Raw genomic sequence first — 25759 nt, 5'->3', positions numbered from 1 at the left:
CCTCCTAAACTCTCAGGCTCGCCTCACCCAAGGATGTACTATCATCAGAACATTTGAAAAGCTCTTCTCAATATCGAATGCTACGTGCACATATTGCTTTATAACACAACTGATGCAATATCAATATTCCTTTTACTTAGATTTCCGCCTTTGAACCGTAGATTCCAGAGGTCTGCCGCACTATGAATTGACTGGAATCAATATTCTCCTGATTTAAAAAAATTCTTTCATTTCATTTTCTTTAGCACCTGCATGTAGAAATATATTACAGTTCTTAAAAACAACAGCAATATATTCTCCCTGGACTCTCTGATAAGGGTTGACTGATGAAAGTTCACTGTTCGGTCCAGAAGTAGTAATTGCTGAAAAAAATTGGCTTTGGTGCTCTCCAGGTGTGCCCCATTTGAAATCATAAGACATTCTTATAAAGGACAGTGTTTACTAGCCTTCTCGATAATTTAGCATCAACCAAAATTGTCTTCTGCAGGAGCTTTGGAGTTGGCGAACACATCTATGTGCTGGGAGGGTGCAAAATTTTATATAAATCGAAATGTGAACTTCTTAAAAGACCATCAAGGTGGTTGGAAATGGAAAAAAAGAACCCCGGCAGAATAGACTGATAAAGTGAATGGGCTTAATTAAAAGTTTGCCAAGATGTGGTGGTAGACCTCCTTCTCCTCTTTCACCTCCACCTCTACTTCCACCTCCTTCTTCTCCTTCTTCTTTCTTCTCTTCTTCCCTCTTCCTATTACTCCTTGTTCCTCTTCTTTTTAAATATTGTTTTCATTATGAAACATAACATGTGACCAGGAGAGTCCATGAAGCGGAAATTATGGTTTAGATAATTACTATAAACACAAATCCATGCAGTCAGCACCAGCTCAAGAAGAAGAACACTACCTGCTCTCCTGCGTGTCCCACCCCACTTATAACCGCTCCAACTCCCCAATTCGTTTCCTTTTTCTTTAGAGTTTTACCACTATGTGTGCATATCTAAACAGTATTATTTGATCTTATCTGTTTTGGACTTTTATGTAAGTGTAATCACACTATAGGAATTTTAGTAGCTTGTTTTTTTTCATTTACTGTAATGATTTATGTTACTGTGTATAATTGCAGTTTACTTATTCTCATTGCTACATAATACTCTATTGTGTATACCACATTTTATTTATCCATTCTACTGTTGGTGGACTTTTGGGTTGTTTCCAGTTTGGGCTATTAAGAACAATGCTGCTAAGAACATTAAAAAAAAAAAGAAAAAGATGTGATGGTAGCAAGTCTCCAAAGATGGTCCCAATGCGCCACTCCTCCTGGAATTTGTGGGTTTTTTTAAAGATTTATTTATTAATTTATTTATGGCTGCATCGGGTCTTAGTTGCGGCATGTGCAATCTTCATTGAGGTGCGTGGGATGTTCGTTGCGGTGTGCGGGCTTCCTCTCTAGTTGTGGTGTGCGGTTTTTCTCTTCTCTAGTTGTGGCGCGTGGGGTCCAGAGCTCGTGGGCTCTGTAGCTTGCGGCACGCGGGCTCTAGGTGAGGTGCACGAGCTCAGTACTTGTGGCCCCGCGGCATGTGGGATCGAACCCAAGTCCCCTGCACTGTAAGGCGGATTCTTTACCACTGGACCACCAGGGAAGTCCCTACTCCTGGAATCTGAAGGGAAATGTAGTTCCCTCCCTTAGAATCTGGGCTGGCCCTGTGACTCATTTTTTTACCAATAGAATGTCATAGAAGTGATGTTATGTGACTTCCAATACTAGGTCATAAAAAGCTGTGCCGCGTTAGCCTGCGTCTGTGGAACCCTCACGGCAAGGCAAGCCAGCTTCCACGTAAGAAATTCAAATACCCTAAGGTGCCATGCTGTGAGGAAGCCCAAGCTAGCCATGCAGAGAGGTGAAGGGAAGGAAAAGGATCTCTTTTCCATTTACCCATTGTAGGTTCATTGGCTGGGTCTCTGTAAATTACACTGACAAAAGAGAGGTTAACAAGAGAAAAACCAACAGCAGTTTATTAACTCATGCATCATGCATACACATGGGAGCACTCAGAGATGAGTAACTCAAATGAGTGGTTATAACTCAGGGTTATAGAGCATCTTAACAAAAAAGCAGTACATTTTTAGAGACGGGTGAAACCAAAGCGAAAGACTTTGAGTTTCTAGGGCAGCAGATTGTGAGAAGGCAAATATATGGGGGAACTAACAGAAGTTAGAGGTTAGTGAGTAAAGTGGGTTATGTGGATTCCTTTAGTGTCATCTCTGGGCTGACAAGCGTCTAGGGTTGTTTTCGGTGATTAATTTTTGTTCTTTCTGGTAGAGGAGGGTGGGGACATCTCTACAAATTTATGTCCTGCTTTTGGGCAAACAGAGGGAAGGCACAGAGGTTTTTTTTGTGTTTGCTTCTTCTCAAATACTTACAGCTCAAAATAATCTTTATACCAAAGGGGCACATTTTGTGCTGGCATATTCTGTTATCTCTCAGAGGCCACGTGGAAAGAGGGAGAGAGAGAGAGAGAGAGAGAGAGAGAGAGAAAGAGTTGCCCAGCCAGCCCATTTCTTCCAGCCATTGCAGCTAAGCCATCAAATATGTGCATGAAAAAGCCATGTTGGACGTCCAACTAGCTGCTATCTGACTGCAACCACATGAGAGACCCCAAGCAGGAACCACCCAGCTGAGCCCAGTCAACCAGAGAGCCATGAGAGATAAAAAATTGTTGTTTTAAGCCATTTAATTAAGTTTTGGGGTTGTCTGTTATGTAGCAATCGATAACTGGGATATAGAATGATTTTGTTTTTTTCATTTTCATGGCAGGCTTATCGAGTCAGTTAGTGTAGAATTTCATGAGACATTTAGGCCAAAGTCACTGATGTATGTCAGGACCTATTTCAGTTGATTTGCTGCCCCTTGCCCAAGGCACATTGCTCTAGAAAGTGCACTTCAAGGGGGCACTGGGAAGAAAAGGACTGGTGAATCAACGCCAGAAGAGAAGGAGGACGAAAAACATTTTCTTTTAGGCTATGTTTTTGTCACTTTCATAAATGATTGCTCTGGACAATTGCACAAGTTATGGTTTTTCAAAGGGCAGATCTATTCTTATTTTTCTCAGAATGTATTGAAGTTCTCTTGCGGTTTAATTTGTGGCCAGTTAGAACTACTCTGTTAATTATCCGTATTGTGGTAATGATTTCATGATGTATGCAAGTCAAATCATTATGCTGCACACCTTAAACTTACACAGTGCTGGTTATCAATTATATCTCAACAAAACTGGAGGAAAAACAAACACCCCCCACCCCCAAACAGAGTGCATTTCTTGTAGACAGAAAAAAAAAAAAAAAGGAAAGCATCCTTGAGTGTACTGTGTTTAGCATTGTCACAAAAGTTCTGCCAGGGCTAGTGGATCTTAGCAAGATCTGTTCAACGTAACCTGTGTTTTCAGCATCACAAAAAATTCCCCACCAGGGCTTCTCTGGTGGCGCAGTGGTTAAGAATCCACCTGCCAAGGCAGGGGACATGGGTTTGAGCCCTGGTCTGGGAAGATCCCACATGCCGTGGAGCAACTAAGCCCTTGCGCCACAACTACTGAGCCTAGGCTGTAGAGCCTGAGAGCCACTGTTACTGAAGCCCGTGCTCCGCAACAAGTGAAGCCACCTCAATGAGAAGCCCCAGCACGGCAACACCCGACACGCAGCAATGAAGACCCAACGCAGCCAAAAATAAATAAATAAAATAAATAAATTTATTTTAAAAAATTCTCCACCAATCTTGCTTCTTTTTTGAAGCGTCAGGGAAAATGTTGATGCCAATATTCAGCCGACAGTATGGAATTCTAAGCTAGAGATTGGCATGTGACCTACTAGCCGGCATTTTTCACCCGGGTGTGTACGCTCATGCCCTTCCAGATCTGAGAATCCCTCATCTCTTCTGGGCCACTGTTCACTGCCTTCATACGGGACAGGAGAAAGCCAGGTCTTTCTCTTGCATTTTTTTTTTTTTAATTTCTAAGGCCATTTTAGGTCAATGAAACATATTTCTCATGTTTTGATTCTCCGTCAAAAACAGACTGAAAAGAAATACTAATTTATCGGACAGCATGTCCCATGTTAATTTTGTTTTTTAACCTCCTTGGTGGCCATAGATCATTTCGAGAATATGATGAACGCTGTGGATCCTCTCCCCCAACGCCGCACAGCGGGGTCTGTTCTGCGCCTCATCTTACTGGCCCCATCAGCAGGATTTTGCACAGTCGATCGCTCCCTCCACTCTCAGTTCTCGGGTCAGGGCCGCGCCCCCAGCGCCACCCCTTGCTGACCTCAGTTGACTCCACCTCTGGGATGGGGCCAGAATCGCCGAGCGGGGGAGGAGTCGCCTGGAGACAGCGGGCTCGGCCGCGGACGAACCCGGAACACAGTTAGCAGCCCCTGTTGTCAGCCGGCGCACGAACGAGAGGATCGCGTCGGGTTGGGGAACGGAAGCGGGAGCGGGGGGGCGTGTTTGTCGGAGGACGCGTCGTCGCCCCTGTGTGCCCAATTCTGTTTGTTTCTCCGCGATGTTTCCGAGGGTCTCGGCTCTCCTCCCTCTTCGCCCCCTTTCCCGCCTCCCTTTGTGCTCCGGAGACCCAGAGGTATCGGCGGCCGCCGTCGTGCTACTCGCTTCTCCGCATGGATCTGTCAGGTACCGCGTTGCAGCGCTGTTGGGCCGGCAGGTCTTCAGGCAACCCCTCTCCCCGCTCCTGCACATTCAGTTCTCTTTCTCCGGCTTCCTGGAGTCCATATTATGATCCGCGGGATTTTAGAAGCCGTCGCTTTAAATCTGAGCAAAGGGAAATCCCAGAAAGATAAAATGACTTGCCCAAGGTCATGGTGACAGGCCTGGTCCGCCTGTGCTCTTTCTGCTACATACCGTGCCTCATCTCTCTTGCCACTTCTCCCCTCATTTTATCCAGGTTCCAGAAAGCGAAGTTGTTTTATTTTTTAATTCTTTTTAAATTTTTTGCCTCCCAAGTCTGTGATGGTTTCATTTTTACCTTCATTATTGAAAACGCTTACCGTGTGCCAGCCCTGGGGTTAAGCCCCGAGTAACACAGTCCTGCCGTCGCCGAGCTTAGAGTTCCACCACGTAGGCAATTCAAGTATAGTGGAGTAATCGCTGAGATAGTGTAGGTAGCGCAGAGTGCCACAGAATTCATTGAACTGGTAATTGCTGGGTGAGCAAATCGAGACGCCTGACCATTGCAGGAGAGGTTCAGAGTATCCCTTCGGGAAAAGAAGCCTGATAAAATCTAAAGGGGGCCCAAGGGTTGGAGTTAGCCAGGCAAGAAGAAGATTTGCAGCATACTTGGTGTTGGTATTTATTCTCTGAGAACTCTCATGATTATGAAAACTTAATTCTCCGGCATATATATTCCATGCAGATCAGTTGGGGGCCCTTTTGGTTAAGTATAGCCCTGAAGCAGGTTAGGAGCCGTGGGGATGGGAAGAAGTAGCTGGATGGAAAAGAATTCACAGGTGAAATTGCTGGGATGTGATATATGATGAGGTAAGGGTAGGGCAGTCCGAGCAAAGATTTCAGCTGGCTGCTTGGCAGGATTCGGGTACCATTAATGTTAACAGAAGAATGAGGACCAGCTTTGAGGCAGGTTTTAAAATATGTCATAATTTTTAGAATACAAAAATAGCTATTTATGGTAAGAGGCCCCTTCAGTACAGAAGAGTGAAAAATGGAAAGTCAGTCGGAGAGGCAAGCTCTTGAATGTGGTCTTGGATGTGCTGCATTTGAAGTGCTGATGAGATGCTGTTAGTGGAAACAAGCCCAGGTGGGAGGTTAGGGCTAGAGTTTTATTACTTTAGTGTTATGGAGTTACTTCCTTATACATGATTTTCCTGGTATAAATATAGGTTACTTTCTGTAGCACTAGAGCAGTCTTGGAAGGAAACATTGAAGTACGGGTTATATGTGAGATTCTTTCTCCTGATTGCCACCTTCCTGTTATAATACCTTTAGTATTAATTTAACTTTCACATGTAAAATAGTAGAGCATTTTCCTAAATTCAGTGGTACCATATATTGAATATTATAATGTGTCCATGTACTGATTTGTTTTTAATAAATTTATTTATTTATTTATGGCTGTGTTATTTATGGTTTTGTTGCTACACGCAGGCTTTCTCTGGTTGCGGCGAGCGGGGGCTACTCTTCGTTGCGGTGCACAGACTTCTCTTTGCCGGGGCTTCTCTTGTTGTGGTACACGGGCTTCAGTAGTTGTGGCTCTTGGGCTCAGTAGTTTTGGCTCACGGGCTCAGTAGTTGTGGCACACAGGCTTTAGAGCGCAGGTTCAGTAGTTGTGGTGCATGAGCGTAGTTGCTCTGCGGCATGTGGGATCTTCCCGGACCAGGGCTCGAACCCGTGTCCCCTGCATTGGCAGGTGGATTCTTAACCACTGTGCCACCAGGGAAGTCCCCTGTGTACTGATTATAAGGATATTGGTTAAGCAGTTGGTTTTCATTCTGATTTTTAAGTGTCTGATGTGTTAGCCTCTGACATTTTTATGAGCAGATCAAATAGTTTGTTTCAGCGTTTTTGGAAATAGCCATTTCTCTTTTCATTAAAGCCTCCCTCATCTGGCACTACCACTTACTAGCTTCGAGAACTTGAGATACTATTTAACCCAGAGTCTGATGCAGGTTCTTGAGATCAGTTGCACCAGAATCACCTGAGGTCTTGATTAAATTCAGATCTTTGGGCCTGATTCCAAACTTACCAACTGACAATCTCAGGAATCCATGTTTTAAATAAGCTCCCCAGGTGATTCATATAACCTCTGAAGGTTAAGAACCACTAATTTAACCTTTTTGAGCAGCAGTTTCTTCTGTAATATGGGAATAATAAAACCTGTTCTGTAAGAGTGTAAGGATTAAATGGCATGTGTAACATAGCTACTCAGATGTGGGCCTCTGATGGGCAGCATCAGCATTACTTGGGAACTTGTTAGAAATGCAGACTCTGAGTTCCTCCCCAAAGCTACTGAATCAGAATTCCTTGGTGGAACCAAAGAATCTGTGTTTCAGCAAGTCCTTTAGGTAGTTATTATGCGTATTAAAGTTTGAGAAACAGTGCTCTAGCCTGTTAGTTTCATGAAATAGGCACCATGAAATTTTTATTTACTAAGGCATCATCAATGCCTAGTATAGTGCCCAGCACAGAGTAGATATTCATTATATTTAATAAATGACTTTTTGTACTTTATACCCTCTTACTGAAACTAACACATTCATTAGTTTTTAAAGTTCTTCAACATTAACTCTCAAAAGGTTCTTAATGCCACAAAATAAAGTTAGATATTTGGGTTCCTTAGAATTGGGAAGTCTTTTTTTGCATGAGTTTGAAATAGATGTGATTGTTTGTGTTGTTCTTTTTCACAAATAAATCTAAAGAAGAAAGCAGAATGACAACTCTAGCCACTGAATGTTCTTTTTTCCTGTTCCAGTTTAGCTTAGTTTACAGATAGTGATCAGTTAAATGGCATGGAGCTCAATGAGAAAGTTGAATAGATTAGAATCACACCCAGGAATTTGTTTGAAGAAAGTAACCTTTTTTTTACTGATAGAAATTTCTTTATTTTCATATTGTTTAATTGTGACGTTTTATAGAGGTCTTATATCATGTTAAGAGCAAGGACTTGGCGGTCTGTCAGTTTGGGGTTTGAGAATAATACGTTGAAATTTATTAACCATGTCAGTGTTTCGCAACTTTTTTAATGTCATGGAACATAGACAATGATATTTGTACCAGACCTTGAGATAAATGGGAGGCAGCAACAGACAGGTGCACCAGCGGCCCTGCTCCTTGCCCAGCCACTTCAAGGACCAGGTGGTCAGTATCTCAGCACACCTGTAACTCATTTGTGCTCACCAGCGGGTCTTAGGCCTTAGTGAGCTCTGAGCTACATGACCTTGGCTAAGTTACTCCTCTGGTTTCCAGTTCCCTTATCTGCAAAATGGGGATAATACCTACCTTTTGGAGTTGATGTGGGTATGAGAAAATGTATATAAAATGCTGCACAAGACTAGGCACATAGTATATGTTCAGTAAATGTTAAATTGCTGTCCTTACAGTTGCTGATAACAGTAATAAGCAAAAGGGAAGGGTTTAATTGAAAAAATTTTAAACACGTAGAAGCAGCGTTTTGAGTCCTGTATTATTTTGCAGTGTTTTTCTGTTTTCTTTAATCTTTTCAGGACAAAAAATAATATCCAAAGATATTTTGGCACTAACAGTGTGATCTATAGCAAGAAAGATGAGCAGCCTGTTCCAGCCCGTGAGATTTCCAAGGAGACAGAGAGCCAACACAGTGTAAAGGAGAATACGAAAAAAGACTTGGTAAATATTCTTAAGGGAATGAAAGTTGAATTAAGCTCAGTAAATGTACAAACAACAAAGCCACCCAACAGAAGACAACTTAAAAGTTTGGAGGCTTCAACTGTCAGACTTCAGAGTGCTCCAGAAGATGCCCCCCAAAAGAGGTAAATTGAATTGCAATTTGAATGTTTTTCTTTGAAAGTAATTTTTGAAACTCCAGTCTTTTTCTTTTAGAAAAAAATTTTTTTTAATTAGAGAACATTGGAGATACAGAGTTAATGAAGACTAAATATTAGTTTGTAAACACAGAGACTAATAATTAAATGAGAAATACTGTTATTCTATATTTAAATAAATGGATATCTGTATGGAGTCTAGAGAGAGGGAAAGAGTAGTGATCTAACTGAGAATTCCACATTCTCTTACATATTCATCACTTTTTTTTTTTTTTTTTTGCGGTACGCGGGCCTCTCGCTGTTGTGGCCTGTCCCGTGGCGGAGCACAGGCTCCGGACGCGCAGGCTCAGTGGCCATGGCCTACGGGCCCAGCCGCTCCGCAGCATGTGAGATCTTCCCGGACAGGGGCACGAACCCATGTCCCCTACATCAGCAGGCAGATTCTCAACCACTGTGCCACCAGGAAAGCCCTTCATCAGTTATTAACTGCATTTAATTGCTTCTTTAAGCTGTTAATTAACAAATTATTTACATCCTGATTTGAAGGTTGCTTTGTGTCTCTGAAGGACTTCTTTATTTGAAATTTCATTAAAAAAAATTCCACCTAGGATAGAATTTTGTCATGTTAATTACAGCTATTTTATATTACTTCCTTTGACCAGTAATTATCAGGGCTCTCAGCTTACGTGGTTTCCTCAAAGTATTGTAATTACTTGTGCTTGTCAAAAGAGTATAATATTTTACTGATTCTAAGTGCAATCGGTGATATTTTAGCATTGTGTTGTAGTTTAAATGGCAGTATTTTGTTTTAGTGATATATAATGATTACACCAGTGACATAGTCAATTCAAGTAATAAGAAATGTGGCTTTAAGATCCCCATCTCTGACTTCTCTTAGCAGAATAAACAGATAGTATAGGTTTCTATTCCCAGAATGACTTAGCATTTTAACAGAACTGCTTAGTTTCTACATTGTATCATATTGTATCTAAACTACCACTGGAAAGCATAATTGGGTGGTAGAGAGTAAGCTAATTCAAACAGGAAATGACCATGTTAAGTACCTTCTCCTCCTCCTTTTTAGAAACAATATAAAACAAATAAAAAATATATACATATGTAATTAGGTAATACTCCGACACACTTTATAATTACTTATGAAGAGTAAGGTTTTTTTCCCAGCTTCCAGACCTGTTCATGATTCATTTTGCTTTTTATTATAATTATACAGTTTAATTAACTATTAATGAAGTGGTTAAAATGAGTTGATTGCTTTGCAAAGACTCAGTAGAGGTAATTTTAAAAGTTGCTTTCCAATTAGGTATGAATGAGACAAGCATAAAAGTCCAGGAAAATTCTGCACTCAGACTGCTTTGTAAGCGTTTTAAGTTCTTGCTCCATGTTTCCACCTTAAAGAAACCAAAATTGGCAATATTGGAGGATGTACTATGGGTGTAGTATACATATAAGAGATGTATCGATACCTTGGAACTTCTGTCAGTGGTCCTGTGTTCAAAGAAGAGGCTTTGATCCTATATCAAAAGGTTGGTGAATGAGATAGATTTATTTTGAGTTTTCAAAAATGTATCTTTTAATGATTCCCACCCCCCTCCAGTCCGCTTTTTTTTTTTAAGGAATCCCAGATGCAGAGAATTTGGTTCGTCATCGTCTTTGATTCATGATGTACTGTCATCATTGCCCCGCGCATGGCCCGCTTTTAGCTCGTTTATTTGTATTATATGTCGAACACCCTCCCCTATGTTGATAGTTACCATGGATGCATAACAATTGCCCCCGAATTCAGCAGCATAAAACAGCCTTTTTTCATGCTCACGGATTCTGTGGGTCAGCAGTTTGGATAGAGTACAGTAGAGAAGGCTCACCTCTGTTCCGTGATGTCTGGGGCCTCAGCTGGAAGACTTGGAAGTTTGGGAGCTGGAATCATCTGTGGGTTTGCTCACTCAGGTCTGACAGTTGATGCTGGCTGTTAGCTGACACCTTAGCCAGGACTGTTACGGAGCCACCTATATGTGGCCTGGGCTTCCTCACTGCATGGTGGCTGGGTTCCAAGGGTGAGTGTCCCAAGAGAAAACGAGCCCCTAGGAATTTGTATCGTTTTATGACCTAGCCTTGGAGTCAGACTGGACACCGCCACTCTCATTCCTGTTCCATATTGATTTTTGAAGGGTTCTTGCTTTTTCATCACAGCAACTGCTGGAGAACCATCTTCACAAAGATACGGTGGCATTGAAAGGAATGCGGTAGTCTAATGTTGAAACTGTGAACTACCTCGAGTTAGTAGTTCACACAATCACTGACAGACGTGGCTGATATTCCCCTATGGTACTCCAGGGTGCCTTAGGGCACAGTTTGGGAACCAGGGTCCTCTCAGCTCCCCGTGAAAGGCCCTGGGACCACACCTTTAAGTTTCCTAGAATTCTTGTTGTCTGACGGGCACTCTAAGGCACCATCTTAAATCTTTCTAGGATCTTAACAGAGGGTTTTACAGTCATGCCCATGGCTTTATCTTTAGACCGTTTTCCTAATGCTGCCCTGGATTTGATCTCTGTACAGAAGCCATTTCTAAATTTTGGCATCATTTGCTATCTGGAGGGGCTAAGAATGAGAAATGTTTTCTTTTGATCCCAGCAGGTCTTGGCTCCTTTATGTGGGACAGTTCTTTCTTCTCTCTCCTCTCACATTTTACCATTGGCCACTAAGAAGGCAGGAGGCACCTTCAGTATTCTGTCTGGAAGGCTCCTTGCTCGGTCGTCCAATTCATTGAGCATCTCTCTCATTTGCCATATTACTTCAAGCAATAATGTCCTAAACAAAGGCCCCCTTTCCTCCAGCTTCCAGTAACGTTGATTTTCCTATAGTGCTCACGCGGCCGCCAGGCTCTAACAGTCTGTTTGAGGCCCGAAGCTTTCTCTAACACTTGCCTCAGGATCTCTCCGGTTTCCCCCCTCTGCCAGTACCCAAAACTCTCCCATACATTTTAGGTTTTTTTGTTTTTGTTTTATAACAGCAGCGCCCAAGCTCCAGGCTCCAAAATCTGTTCCAGTTATCTATCGCTGCATAACAAACCATCCCAAGGCTTGGGGGCAGCATCTCTCTGCGGTTTGGGCAAAGAGCTGCACATAGTTGTGTCTGCTCCACTCAGCGTCAGCAAGGCAGCTTCAAAGCTGGCATCTGGAATTCTCTGAAAGCTTTGCCCACGTACAGTACATTCCAGCGCTTGATGCTGCCTATTGGCTGAGACCATATTTGGGGCTCTTGGCCAGAACACTTACCCAGGGCCTCTCCAAGTGGCCTGGGCTTCTTCACAACCAGAGAGCTGGGGTCCACGGACACACGTCTCAAGAGACATCCCAACAAAAGTCATGTCACATTATGTGGCCTAGCCTCACAAGTCACAGGGCATCATTTCTCTCAGTCTGTTCATTGAGGCAGTCACGAAGTCTCCCCTGGTTTCAGGGGGAGGGGAAATTGCCTCTCTAGATGGGCTTGTAGCAAGGTTTTGGAAGAGCTTGTGGGACCCGAAACACTGCTGTCTCTGTTTTAGGAAAGTATCCGCCACAGCCGTTAACCTGATTACTGTAGTTGTCAGCTGTATTGAAGGCAACATTATCATGATAAAATTGACCCCCTGAATAACTGATTGCATCTGGATTGGGCGAACTATGGGTACCGTATGGTTCAGTGTACTTAGGGCTTCCTTGAGCACAGTTACTCTTGTAACTGCGTGTCCTTTGTAGGGACCACAGATACTCTGCCTGTGGCCTTGTTACAAGAGATCCTGGTTCCTTTGGGGCGCTAAGCTCCTGCACCTGCGCGATATGGGTCTCCTATCCTAACTCCTGGATGGCTGTGTGACGTGTCGCCCGCGAGTGCTGCAGGGGCTCCCCGAGAGGGACACCTGAGGCTGCCCTGCCAGCCTGCTGTGGTTCTGCCCTTTACCTTTCTGAGTAGTCCGGGCCAGGCACGTCAGTGGTAGTCTTATGAGTCTGCATGTATTGTGAAACCTTACAAGACCCCTGGTGGGTGCAGTGATAACCATAGTTTCTAGCTCCTCCTTTAAGTAACATTCTCTTAACCAAGCAACTACCTGCTCTGATTTCAGCTACCTATTCATTAAGGTCCCCTTTCCTCCAGCTTCCAGTAACATTGATTTTCCTACAGCCCTCACTCTCAGCGTCCTTGAGCGTTTCCAGTCTCTGACAGTCTCTTTGAGGCCCAGCTTCAGGGATGTGGGAACTTTGATTTGCAAGTTAGACATCATTTCCTAAGGTAGAAAGCCAGGTGCAGTAAAACAGTAATTCAGATCCTACTCATTGAGGTGGCGATTTTCAGTGATGTAAAAAATGTAAATAACTTTTTATATCCGGCATATTTTTCTCCTAACTTACCCTAATTTACTGAAGAACAGCTTTTTTTTTTTTTAGCTTATGGAAAGTTTAAAACATAAACAAAATCGTATGATGTTTTGATAATTATCAAATCTTGCCATTCTTGTCATCTATACCTTAACCCACTTTCCATCTCCCACGTGGTGATTTTATGTGTTTTTTTTTTCCAGGTAAAATTTACATACGTTAAAGTGTACAAATCTTAGCTGTAGGAGTTTGGCAAATTGATGTGCCCATGTAACCCACATACTTTCCAAGATGCAGAGCATTTCCCATCTTCACCTTCCCCATCAGTAACCTTCTGTCCTGAGGCAGCCACTGTTCTGATTTTTTTTCACCTTAATTTGGCCTCTTCTAGAACTCGATATAAGAGGAATCATACCATATAGACTTTTTCTAATCCAGCTTCTTTCATTCAGTTTCATACATGTTGTGGAGTGAGCGGAGTACTGTTCCATTGCGTGGATATATCACTGTTTATCTGTTCTGATGATAGACCTTTGGGTTGTTTCCAATTTGAGGATATTACCATTAAAGCTTGTATAAACAGGTTTAACCACTTTTATATTTGCTTGCAGCCTGTATTGTTTTTGAAATAAAATGGCATCTAACTTAAAAATCCACTAATTTATCACTTTCGAGGCTGATCCCTCATTCCTCCACCTTAATCTGTTGCTCTGAGTTAGTATTGTGCTTCATTAAGGATCCATTAACTTTAACTTTCAATATTGTAACATTTTTATAAAACCGACACCTAGTGTTTAAGAATTCTTTTTTAAAAAAAAATTTTAGTGAAGTATAGTTGATTTACAATGCTGTGTTAAGAATTCTTGATTTTGTCAGAAATTGAATTGAATGATACTTTTTGAAGGACAAAAAGTTTTCTCCCAAGAAATCATTTTACTTTCCACTGAAGTAATGCCTCTTTTCTCTCATTTGTCTTCCATATTCTCTCTCAGAAGTGAGTCCCTGAGCCCGGAGTTGGTGGCGGCTGCCTCCGCGGTTGCAGACTCTCTCCCTTTTGACAAGCAGATGACCAAGTCAGATCTGCTGAAGCAGCTCCAGCAGCACGAGGAAGCCTCGAGGGCACAGAAGGATGGAGAGAGACCTAAAATTAGGTTGGTGAATCCAATAGCTGTGTCAGTGATGCTGATATGTCAAAATAGGCTGGCTTCATGTGAGTGATGAGCTACATTACATAATATATTCATTTATATATAAAATATGCCTCATAAGTATTAGCAGTTTGATTTCTTTTAAAACTCGTGTGTTAAGTAAGATTTCAGTTTTAAAAGACCAATTGAATGATTAAACTTCTTTTGAGAAGTTACATAATTTCTTGTCCCTGAAAAAGAAGTGGTAAATTCAGTAATGTTATTTAAAATAAAGAAATAAATAATAGAATAAGACAATTTCTCTGAGAAGTTTTTCTTTTAGTTAAATAATATGCTGGTTTTATGCACAATATGATCATGCATTTTATTTGTCTTTGAACAAATGCAAGGCAATAAATAAATATGGCTAAATCTCAACTTTAATACAGGTTTTTAATCTAGGTGCTAGGTATACAGATATTGATATCTACTTGTCTGAATGTTTGACAGTTTTTCATGAGGGATACTTTTAATTATGTTTTAAATGAACATTTCTGAAGAACATCTTTAAAAGAGAGAAAGCCACATCAATCTTAGTGGTCTGTGGTATTAATAGGCAACATATAATTTTTTATTTAAACATGACTTTTTGTTCAGTATTAGTGCATAGAAGTGAAGTAAGAATTAAGTGATATGAATCTCATGTTTAAGAAAGTTTATTACTCAAAAAAAAAAAAGAAAGTTTATTACTCTTCTGTAGCTACAATTTCTAACACACTTGACCTTTTTCTTATTTCAGTTTCACTGACATCATATCAGATATGAAAGTTGCCAGATCTGCCACAGCGAGAGTTAGCACAAGACCAGTGCATCAGATTCAGTTTGATGAAGGGACTGATGATTTTGTTGGCCAAGCGAAGCCTGCTGATCTGAGAAGAAGGTATTCAGGCTCTGCAGTCAGTTTGGTTCTGTTTGTTGAACTGTAGATTTACTTTGTTGCTGTGCATATTGTTGCTGTTGGGTGTCTGAGCGTCACGGCTGCATTTATATCTGTCTCCTTACTCTCCACGTCCCATTTCCTAGAGAGGGAAAGATGTACTGGGTTTAGCAGCCCTACATTTTTCTATATCGTAAATCAGAATGGGCCCTGCCTCACATTTACCCACGGTGAATAAAGGTCTCCTGATTTAGAGTAAGTGGAGCTGACTGAATTCTGAACAAATGAATGTTTTGCGAGAAACACTATTGTTCATTCTGATGTGTGCCTAACAGTGTAGATTCATGTACTCTCTCTATCTCTATATATAATCATCTTTCTTCATACCTTAGAGAAATAACCCACCATCAGAAAAAGAAAGAAGATCCATTATAATACCTTAAAGTAGTAGATTATTTGTGGCAATCTGAATTTGGTAATTTGCAGTTCTTAAAGATGCTAAGCCATGCGTTACATAGTTTTTTGGTTGTGTTTTTATACATTTATTTATTTTATTTATTTTTGGCTGCGTTGGGTCTTTGTTGCTGCACACGGGCTTTCTCTAGTTGTGGTGAGCAGGGGCAAGTCTTCGTTGCGGTGCACGGGCTTCTCATTGCAACGGCTTCTCGTAGCAGAGCACAGGCTCTAGGTATGCGGGCTTCAGTAGTTGTGGCACAGGGGCTCAGTAGTTGTGGCCCGCGGGCTCTAGAGTGCGGGCTCAGTAGTTGTGGCGCACGGGCTTAGTTGCTCCACGGCATGTGGGATCTTCCCTGACCAGGGCGCAAACCCATGTCCCCTGCATTGGAGGCGGATTCTTAACCACCGTGCCACCAGGGAAGTCCTAGGCCGCTTTTTAATGCAGTCATTATATGCATATAAACCCCCTGCCTACTTTTTCAGCTTCTTCCTCACCACCTTCTAATTTTTGATGACAGCTTGAATCATTAAAAATTAATCTAGGGCTTCCCTGGTGGCACAGTGGTTGAAAGTACGCCTACCGATGCAGGGGACACGGGTTCGTGCCCCGGTCCGGGAAGATCCCACATGCCGCGGAGCGGCTGGGCCTGTGAGCCGTGGCTGCTGAGCCTGCGCGTCCGGAGCCTGTGCTCCACAATGGGAGAGGCCACAACGGTGAGAGGCCTGCGTACCGAAAAAAAAAAAATCAATCTATAATATAACATTCTGATGTAGTTGCATGGCATCATTTCAAAGAAGACTGATTTAAAGAAGACTAAAGCTAAATATTTTGGGACAATATTTCTTGGTTTGTTTTTTTAACAAATTTAATGCCTTTTCTATCTTATTTATTTATTTTTGGCTGCGTTGGGTCTTCGTTGCTGCACATGGGCTTTCTCTAGTTGCGGCAAGCGGGGGGCTAACTTTGTTGTGGAGCGCGGGCTTCTCATTGTGGTGGCTTCTCATTGCAGAGCACAGGCTCTAGGCGCACAGGCTTCAGTAGTTGTGGCACGCGGGCTCAGTAGTTGTGGCTTGTGGGCTCTAGAGCACAGGCTCAGTAGTTGTGGCGCACGGGCTTAGCTGCTCCGCAGCATGTGCGGCCTTCCCAGACCAGGGATGGAACCCGTGTCCCCTGCATTGGCAGGCGGATTCTTAACCACTGCACCACCAGGGAAGTCCCAGGGCAATATTTAATAAGTTAAACTCCAAGTACACATTCTGCTTTATTCAATGTCATAGATATAAATATCACTTTAAATTAGTAATTCAAATAATCTTCCGAAGTCACTATAACCCCTGAACTTCCTTTGTTAACTGCTGACCATCTTTTCCAATCTTCCTGTACAAATTAATAATCTAACACCCAGAAGGAGCTAACTCAGGTTCCTGAGATTATACATAGAACAAAACCCATGGAATACACAACACACAGAAGACATTCTGTAAGCACCTCCTGCTATGAAGTTCAGTTAGTGTTTGTCAGACCATGCTAAATATTTGGTTCCCCTCCCCAACTGTCACTTTATAGGCTTGAAGGAGAGAAAGAACAGAAACTTTATGTAAATACAGACAGCTTTCTATTATAAAATAACTGTGGGGCTTCCCTGGTGGCACAGTGGTTAAGAATCCACCTGCCAGAGCTTCCCATGGCCTCTCACTGTTGTGGCCTCTCCCGTTGTGGAGCACAGGCTCTGGACGCGCAGGCTCAGCGGCCATGGCTCACGGGCCCAGCCGCTCCGCGGCATGTGGGATCTTCCCAGACTGGGGCACGAACCCGTGTCCCCTGCATCGGCAGGCGGACTCTCAACCACTGCGCCATCAGGGAAGCCCCTGTGCAATCTTTTATAATTATAATTTATAATTAAGCAGGCAGTGTTTTTTACCCTTAAACTAAGACAAATGTTGACTTCAACAACTTCTAACTTAGCATATTTTAGTAGCTTTCCACAATGTCAGGTTTTCTAAAACCTTAATATGAAATGGATCAAATAAAGATTGTGGCAAATTAAGCTGATCTTTTCAATTAGGTATTTTGGTAGTTAAATTGTTGTAACTTCTTTGTTGTATTATGATGCAGAAATTCAGGTGAACTTGTTCCTGTTTTTAGTTATCAGTCCTAAAGACGTGGCAATTTAGTTAAAATGTCTGGTGTGGGGCAGCAGAATTATTTTTAATTTTTACGTTGAATATTTCATATAAAATTTTCTTCTCATAAACAATTTTTTGTTGACTGTGTATAAAATATTCATTAAAATAATTTTTTTCTTTTTCAGTTTTAGGAAAAATATATTCAAGGGGAAGAGGCTTAATATTTTTGAGCTTAAGGCAGTTACTGAAGAGGCACCTGAAACAGGTTTGTTAAGAAAATAACACTATTTCTCAGGTGTAAACATTCCATCTTTGGAAAATGTCCTTCATGTTTTGATTGCATAATCATCAGGTATTTTAATATTCCATCCTGTCCTTGACCTGGATCTTTCTTATTAACGTAGTTGTTGACATGTTAGTGTTGGTCAGATTTCTCCCTTGAAATGCTGCAGCCCGTGAGGCAATGGGAGGTAAGTACCATCAGCCACATGAATCCAGAGCTATAGATTGGCTGCTAATTTGGGTTAGAACGTTAATGATCACCTACTATTTGCAACACATCTTTGTACTATTATGTAAAGATAAATTGTGGTGTCTGCCCTAAGGCAGCTTACTATCTAGAAGAGGAGATGGCACTTATAGGTGCTAATTTATTGAAGTGATTTAGAGATTATTTAGGAGATGGGAAGGAGAGCATTCAGGGAATATATTTAGCAGACTTGTAGTGTTTTTTTCTTAACACACAGTTAGTGTTTGTTCTCTGTTCTTCCCCCTTTCTTCTTTCGGCAAGAAGTCAAATCCTTCACAGTCACCATTTTAAGCCTAATTAAAAGAGAAATAAGTGTCCTCTTGCTTGACATTAAATTTGTTTTACTGATAACTTAAAATAAATGAAGAAACTCCATACAAATGGTCTTAGATTATAAGTGACTTTCATTTCTAAGGATTATCAGTTAACTTTTTGGACCTTGGTAGAAATAATTTTATTTTTGATATTTAAGTTTCTAGGCCATCTTCCAGTGGCTCATTTAATCTTTCAGTTACTTATAAAAACATCTGATTTTCCCACTATTCAATAAACTCCTTGATATTAGGGGCTGGGTCTCACTGATTTTTGTATGCCCAATAGCCCCTAGCCAAGTGGCTTACAAATAATAGGAATCCGTTATCTTAAATCCTTTTTTAAACAAATTGAGCTATAAAATAAATATCCATGGAGGAAAGGCATCAATTCAATCACTGTTCATTTAAGCTGAAGATGAAGCTAAGAGAACAACCCCCCCTTCTTGTACTGTGACAACTGCATTCTGTCTTCTATGATTGATGAAAAGGAAATGCAAAATGCACAGGCGTGGAGAATGGATCACCTCTCCCCTGTTGAAGTGGCAACTCTTTATTTTTGGGCCACACCGCCCAGCTTGTGGGGATCTTAGTTCCCGGACCAGGGATTGAACCCTGGCCACTGCCGTGAATCTTAACCACTGGACAACCAGGGAATTCCTGAAGTGGCAACTCTTAAGCTTGCCCCAAAAGGGGAACTTTTTGTCAGGGCAGCTGCTAAGGTTCACCTAATGAACAGCCAGAAGAGGTGATGGGTTCTTGAAGGAGCCAGCTTGCTTTTTTAAAAAGTAAATTTATTTATTTATGGCTGCTTTGGGTCTTTGTTTCTGTGCGCGGGTTTCTCTAGTTGCAGCAAGCGGTGGCTACTCTTCATTGTGGTGCACAGGCTTCTCACTGCAGTGGCTTCTCTTGTTGCGGAGCACGGGTTCTAGGTGTGCGTGCTTCAGTAGTTGTGGCATGTGGCCTCAGCAGTTGTGGCTCGTGGACTCTAGAGCGCAGGCTCAGTAGTTATGGCGCACGGGCTTAGTTGCTCCGCGGCATGTGGGATCTTCCCGGACCAGGGCTCGAACCCGTGTCCCCTTCATTGGTAGGTGGATTCTTAACCACTGTGCCACCAGGCAAGTCCCGATAAGTATATTCTTAACTTCTTAAGAAACTGCCACACTCTTTTATTCAATACAGAGCAGCCGTACCATTACATTTCCACCAGTGATGTTTGGTGGGAATGTGACTCATTCTTTAAAGATGTCTTAAATTTTCAAAACAAATAAATGATTGAAACATGTGATATGATGGTGGTAAAAAGCTAACACTATATTACCTTACTCATAGAGTTGGTTGTGAGGATTAAATGAACTAATGTATAAAAAGCATCTAGCACAGAATAAGTGCCCAGTATGCATTAATAGTATTATCATTGTCATTGTAATTATGTTAATTTAACTTATTTGGTCTTTATTGGTAGTACATTTGTGACTTATCTTAACAGACTAAAAATAAAGATAAACAGACTGGACTTTAAAGATCTAAATCACATGTTGTATAAAAAATATTCAGTCATAAAAAGATCTGTGAACAGAATAGACATTTCTTTTTTCCTTTCCAATAGAGGGGGCAGTGAGACTAGCGGTTAATTACCTAGCATTGTAGTAAAAACAAAAAATAAGGCTTGCAATTATTGTGGTTGCAGTCTTTATATATTATTTTTGTTTCAATTTTAGCTATCAAAGAGTGACCTTTCATTATATACTGGTTTTTATTTTGTTGGTTTTGTTTTTTGTGGTTTTTTTGGGGGTGCATTGGGTCTTTGTTGCTGCACGCGGGCTTTCTCTAGTTGCAGTGAGCAGGGGCTGCTCTTCATTGTGGTGCACAGGCTTCTCATTGCGGTGGCCTCTCTTGTTGCAGAGCACAGGCTCTAGGCACGTGGGCTTCAGTAGTTGCAGCGTGTGGGCTCAGTAGTTGTGGCTCATAGGATCTAGAGCGCAAGCTCAGTAGTTGTGGTGCACGGGCTTAGTTGCTCCGAGGCATGTGGAGTCTTCCCAGACCAGGGATCGAACCCATGTCCCTCTTCATTGGCAGGTGGATTCTTAACCACTGCACCACCAGGGAAGTCCTTATATACTGTTTAATTATGAGCTTCTAGATCTGAAAATATATTATCAATTCAGAGCTGATAACATTTTTTTAATATAAATTTATTTTATTTATTTATTTTTGGCTGTGTTGGGTCTCCATTGCTGCGCATGGGCTTTCTCTAGTTGTGGCGAGCGGGGGCTACTCTTCGTTGTGGTGTGCAGGCTTCTCATTGTGGTGGCTTCCCTTGGTGTGGAGCACGGGCTCTAGGCATGTAGGCTTCAGTAGCATTGTGGCGGGCAGGCTCAGTAGTTGTGGCACATGGGCTTAGTTGCTCCGTGGCCTGTGGGATCTTCCCGGACCAGGGATCAAACCCGTGTCCCCTGCATTGGCAGGCGGATTCTTAACTACTGTGCCACCAGAGAAGCCCTGATGATAACATTTTTAAAAAGAAAGATATTTATATGGAATTGTGTGTAATTTGGATGTTTTTATTCTACAGAGGCAGTACCTTCTCTTTGGGATGTAGAATTTGCTAAGCAGTTAGCGGCAGTCAATGAACAACCCTTTCAGAATGGTTTTGAAGAGATGATCCAATTGACAAAAGAGGGGAAATTGTGGGAGTTCCCAATTAACAATGAAGCAGGTAAGTCTTAATGCCATAGGTTTATAAAACTCAGTGATTGAGATTAAATCTGGCAGATGTTCAGTTGTAGGTTTTGGATATTTACCTGAATTTCAAAACTTTGTGTAAACATCTTTGTGATGTCCTAAAAGAAATCTGACAGTGTTTTTTTTAAAAAGAATGCTACGATTTCACTGAATTCTAGTTGTTGGATAAGGAAAATAAAGAAGTAAAATTATATGGCAGAAATGCATCATGAATTTCTGTGACATAGAAGTGTTGAGAACTGCAAATGATGACAGTTTTCTACTTGCTAAAAGCAGGAGATTACCTGGTAAATCTTCTAATACATTAAATACCGGGTATGAGATCATCCTTCAGTTTTGGGGAACATTACAACCTTCAAGTTTTATGCTGGTATCTTTTATTTAAAACGGTTGCATTAATGAGACACAAGTTTCTTGTATTCAAAGCCACTCAAAACAAATAGGTTAGGAGGCTTTGAAATTCTTTGGCTGCATACCTAGATGCTTTGAGCCAGTAATAAAACATTATCTACTTTCCTGGAGATTTTTCTAGAGGTGTTACATCTTCCTCAATCAAAAGGAAAACAGTATTGCTATGCTGTTTATTTTTTATGGCGCCCGTGATGTCATCAGCTAAACATTTCATTGAATTTTTATTGATGTATTTTCAGTTAGAAGGGATTCATTTACTTTTATGGTAAGATTAAATAGAAATAGCAAACACCTCAGGAATTCTTAGGAAAATGTAGTCTGTATTTTAACCTTTGTAGTATTATGCTGCACTGTAATATTTTCATTTTTGATAACCTTTCATTTGTTTGGATTAATAAGTGGAGTGGTAGCTTAAATAGTCTTATATTTTCATAAAGTAATCTTTTGTATAGGAGAACTTTAGGGACTTACAAATCCTTTAGCAAATTCTTAATCTTTTATATATTTGTATGATGTATTCAGTAATATAGAAATTTGCATTTCATCTATTAAATAATGTGTATTTTTTAAAGTATACTTTAAATATTTTTAAAAGTATTATGGCTTCTACATTCTAGAAGGTATCAGGATAAGGTAAAAAAAAAAAACCCAAAAACCAAGGACTTTTATTTGTGTAGGCCTGAGTTCAGATTCCAGCTATGTCAGTTATTAGCCATTTGCCTTTGAGGAAATTATTTAACCTCCTGAGCCTTAGTTTTCTCATGTGTAAAATTAAAGGTACCTCACTGGAAGAATGTAAGAATTAAATAAGATATTGAGCTGCTCAGCACAGTTCTTGGCATATAATACATAGGAATAAATGTTAGTTCTTTTCCGCTCCTGTATGATGATAGAATTTTAAAAGTAGCAAAAAAAACTAACAAAATACAATCTATGATATTAAGGGAAGACTTTGTTCCATATTTGATGAAAGTTGGGTGTTCCAGGTCCTCATGGTTCAAGATATGGTTCTAAAACCCAGTATTGAGGTAGAATATGTGACTTTACTTAGGAGAGACAGTGAGTGTGGTGGTTAGAGACCAAGTTCCTGAGTGAGTCTTCATCTCTCCAAGCCTCACTTCCTCCATCTTATAAAGTGATGGGAATAACAATAGGATTATTTTATGGGATTCTTCTGAGAAACAACTGATTATACAGGTAAAGCATTGTTACCATCCTCATCCCTGTTTCTACAACAACGATATTGTGAGGAGATTTGCTATTATAACTATTTTCTCTTCTATACTATAACATCTTTAAATCTTAAAATATTCATGAGGATACTGTGTATTTTCTAGGAACCACCAAATAGGATAATAGAAAAGCATGAATTGGCAGTACATTGTCATCAGCAGAAAAACATTTAAGTTCATCAGAATCTTGAGTGTCCAAACTCCAAAGGAATTTATCTTAGATTTGACCTCGTTTCTGAGAAAGTGTAATTTCTGAAAAAGGAAAAAAACATGTTTTCTGGTCAGGTTGGGGAGATAAATGTGACAAGTGTCCATATACACTGTACATATTATTGATGCTTTGGGGTCGGAAAGGGAGGTATCTCATTTCTAGCTCCTGAAGGCAATTGTTATCTGAACGAAGAACAGGAAGGGAACTGTGGAAACGTTCTCACCTTGATCACTCCCCTCAGTACACACTTAGGGTCTTCTGAATACTTTAAGAGGACCGGCCTTAGAACCTGGAGCCTCAGCCGTTCCGTAACGTTCTTCTATATTCCTTATACTTAAATTTTAAGAGTAGTAAGACATCATGCTCTCTCTCCTAATAATTAGCTTCATGAAGATTTACTTTGATGTTTTTGGGAAAAGATGTTCTGTTGTGTATTTAGGGACTCACCATGTCAGTTTGGGAACATAATACCAAAAATGATAAAATGCATGTCTTGTGTTTAAAATTTACTTCCCAGTGTTGTGTTTTTCTGTTATATAAAAAATTGCACTTGTTTGTTCTGCCACTTAAAATGTAAAAATTGTTTTCCCAGTTTGAAGTAGCTTTTTGTCAGTTTTTAAAACCTGGTTTGTCCCTTCTATGTGCTTTGCGAGCTTAGAGATTTATAAAAGCTGTTAGATGGAATTATTCCCAGTTAGATTTTGTAGTCTTTGTTGTATATTGGATTGATAATAAGATCACTTCTGTTTTAGCTTTGGCTTTATCTAAATTTAATCCCATTTTTACCACTACCCAGTTAACAGGGTCCTGCTCTTGAATATCCATTAGCCATGTACATGCCACCGAATTACAGGTGTTTTGAAATACCCTCCAGGAGTAATTCTCAGTTTAGAGGCTTCAGTGGGCAAAAAAGCTCAGTCATGGATGTCAGTCACACTTTTGTTTTTATCCTTCAGTTGGTTTAAACTTGTAATGTGCCATCCTTTGCTAGGGTATCTGGACTGTGTGCTGTAATATGAGCTAGCAAGAATAGTGAGAAAAGTTCAGAATTACCATAGAACTCTAAAGAGGGCTCTGTTGTCATGTGGGAGGGTATAGTGTGGAGAAAATTAGGGCAAATATAAAGATGATTAAGTATGTGTTGTCTGAAACAATCTGTTGGTTGTTTGAGATGGTGGCCTTTGAACAAGAGCCTCAGAATACAAACAGGAAAAGAAATAATAGTTTTGACAAAATAGAAGTGGAAGCAAGTCAAAGTGAAAGTGACTGAATTTGCTTCAGTGCTATAATACACTCTTGTCAAAAATAATTGGTCAGGGCTTCCCTGGTGGCACAGTGGTTGAGAGTCCGCCTGCCGATGCAGGGGACACGGGTTCGTGCCCCAGTCCGGGAAGATCCCACATGCCGCGTGAGCCGTGGCCACTGAGCCTGCGCGTGTGGAGCCTGTGCTCCGCAACGGGAGAGGCCACAACAGTGAGAGCCCCGCGTACCACCAAAAAAAAAAAAAAAAAAAAAAAAAAAAATCAGTCATTGCTGTTAGCTGGATTTTACCGTTTATTTGCTGTACCATATTTTTAGCTGTATTCAGTAATATTTAATTGCATTCAGTAATATTTAAAGGAGAATTAGACACAGATTTAACCTGAGTTGATTGTACACCATTTGGGATTTCCTTGTTGTATTTAATTTCCCACACTCTCTTATTTTCTCCTTACTATATTATGTTTCTTTTGTTTATTAAAAAATATTTTAAATTACAGAAATAAATATATTAAAGTTTACTTGCAAAAAAGTTAAATAATATGGAAGAATAGAGAATATACCTTTACCTCTCAGTTCTCTTCCCTTTTTCTGAAACGACCATTGTCAATAGTTTGATAAGTGTCCTCACAGTCCACTTTAAATGGTAGTTTCACATTTATCTGTTGTTTTGGTCTATATGGGACCATAAAATGGAACTATTTTACATATTCTATAGTATGCCATTGTATGAATGCACTGTAATTTATTTTACCACTTTCCTGTTGATGGATGGAGCTGTAGTGAATCTTTTTATACATATCCTTCTGTATATGTCTGAGTACTTCAGTTCCTAGAAGGGTCAAACAATAGGCGTGTTTTATATTGCAATAAATATTGGCACATTCTCTTCTAAAAAGATAGCCAGCTGCTCCTCCAGCTGGTAGGATGGGGGCGGGGGCGGCATGGAATGTCTCACCATTCAGCACACAGATTTTCACTTAATTCCCCTTCTTATCAATTTAGTGACTCATTCCTCTTTCTGTTTTAGTTTCTCCAAAAAGTAAACTTCCCATCTTCTTTGGGAAATGGATGGTGTAGTCATCTAGAGATATAGGTAGAAGGTGGGAGATCTAAGTATTCCCTAAACCAGTTTTAATTAATCCTCTGGTTTTTTGTCCCTCCTCCCCATTCCTAATTTCAGTGGTATATGCTGCCACTAATTCCCGAAGCCTTTGAAGTCTGCTTCTTAATTTGGTTTTAGCATCTTCGACTCAGCTGAGTCAGTTACTACTTATCTGTCCACTGTCCTTCCTCTAACATTTTGCTGATACCTCCTGTCTGTTATTGTTTCTTCTTCTGTTCTCTTTGTCTTTTTATTCCTTTTATTGCCATGTAGTAGATATTACAGGGGAGCAGAGATTTTTAAAGCATGGGTTCAATCTGCTACATTTTAACTAGAAGTCCTTGTTGCTTATCTTTTAACTGTTCAGAACGTCTTCAACCAACAGTGATTTTAATTTG

General features: G+C 40.7%; 1 protein-coding gene across 2 annotated transcripts in view; it reads left to right on the top strand.

Annotated features, from left to right (window-relative positions):
- The first annotated feature begins 4398 nt into the window (after positions 1-4398).
- Positions 4399-25759, top strand: part of MRPS31 (mitochondrial ribosomal protein S31) — a 29362-nt gene continuing 8001 nt past the window's right edge. Inside the window, exons 1-6 of one of the 2 annotated variants that reach the window (XM_059996102.1) lie at positions 4399-4674; positions 8238-8522; positions 13906-14061; positions 14837-14977; positions 17743-17822; positions 20973-21116. In XM_059996102.1, coding sequence (XP_059852085.1) covers positions 4550-4674; positions 8238-8522; positions 13906-14061; positions 14837-14977; positions 17743-17822; positions 20973-21116 — 931 coding nt within the window. In that variant the 5' untranslated portion in view covers positions 4399-4549. Of the gene's footprint in view, positions 4675-8237; positions 8523-13902; positions 14062-14836; positions 14978-17742; positions 17823-20972; positions 21117-25759 lie in introns of both variants that reach the window. The other variant, XM_059996101.1, reaches the window with a different exon arrangement.

The sequence above is a fragment of the Delphinus delphis genome, chromosome 18 (genome assembly GCF_949987515.2).
Source record: "Delphinus delphis chromosome 18, mDelDel1.2, whole genome shotgun sequence".
NCBI lineage: Eukaryota > Metazoa > Chordata > Mammalia > Artiodactyla > Delphinidae > Delphinus > Delphinus delphis.
This window is presented reverse-complemented; position numbering and strand designations above follow the sequence as displayed.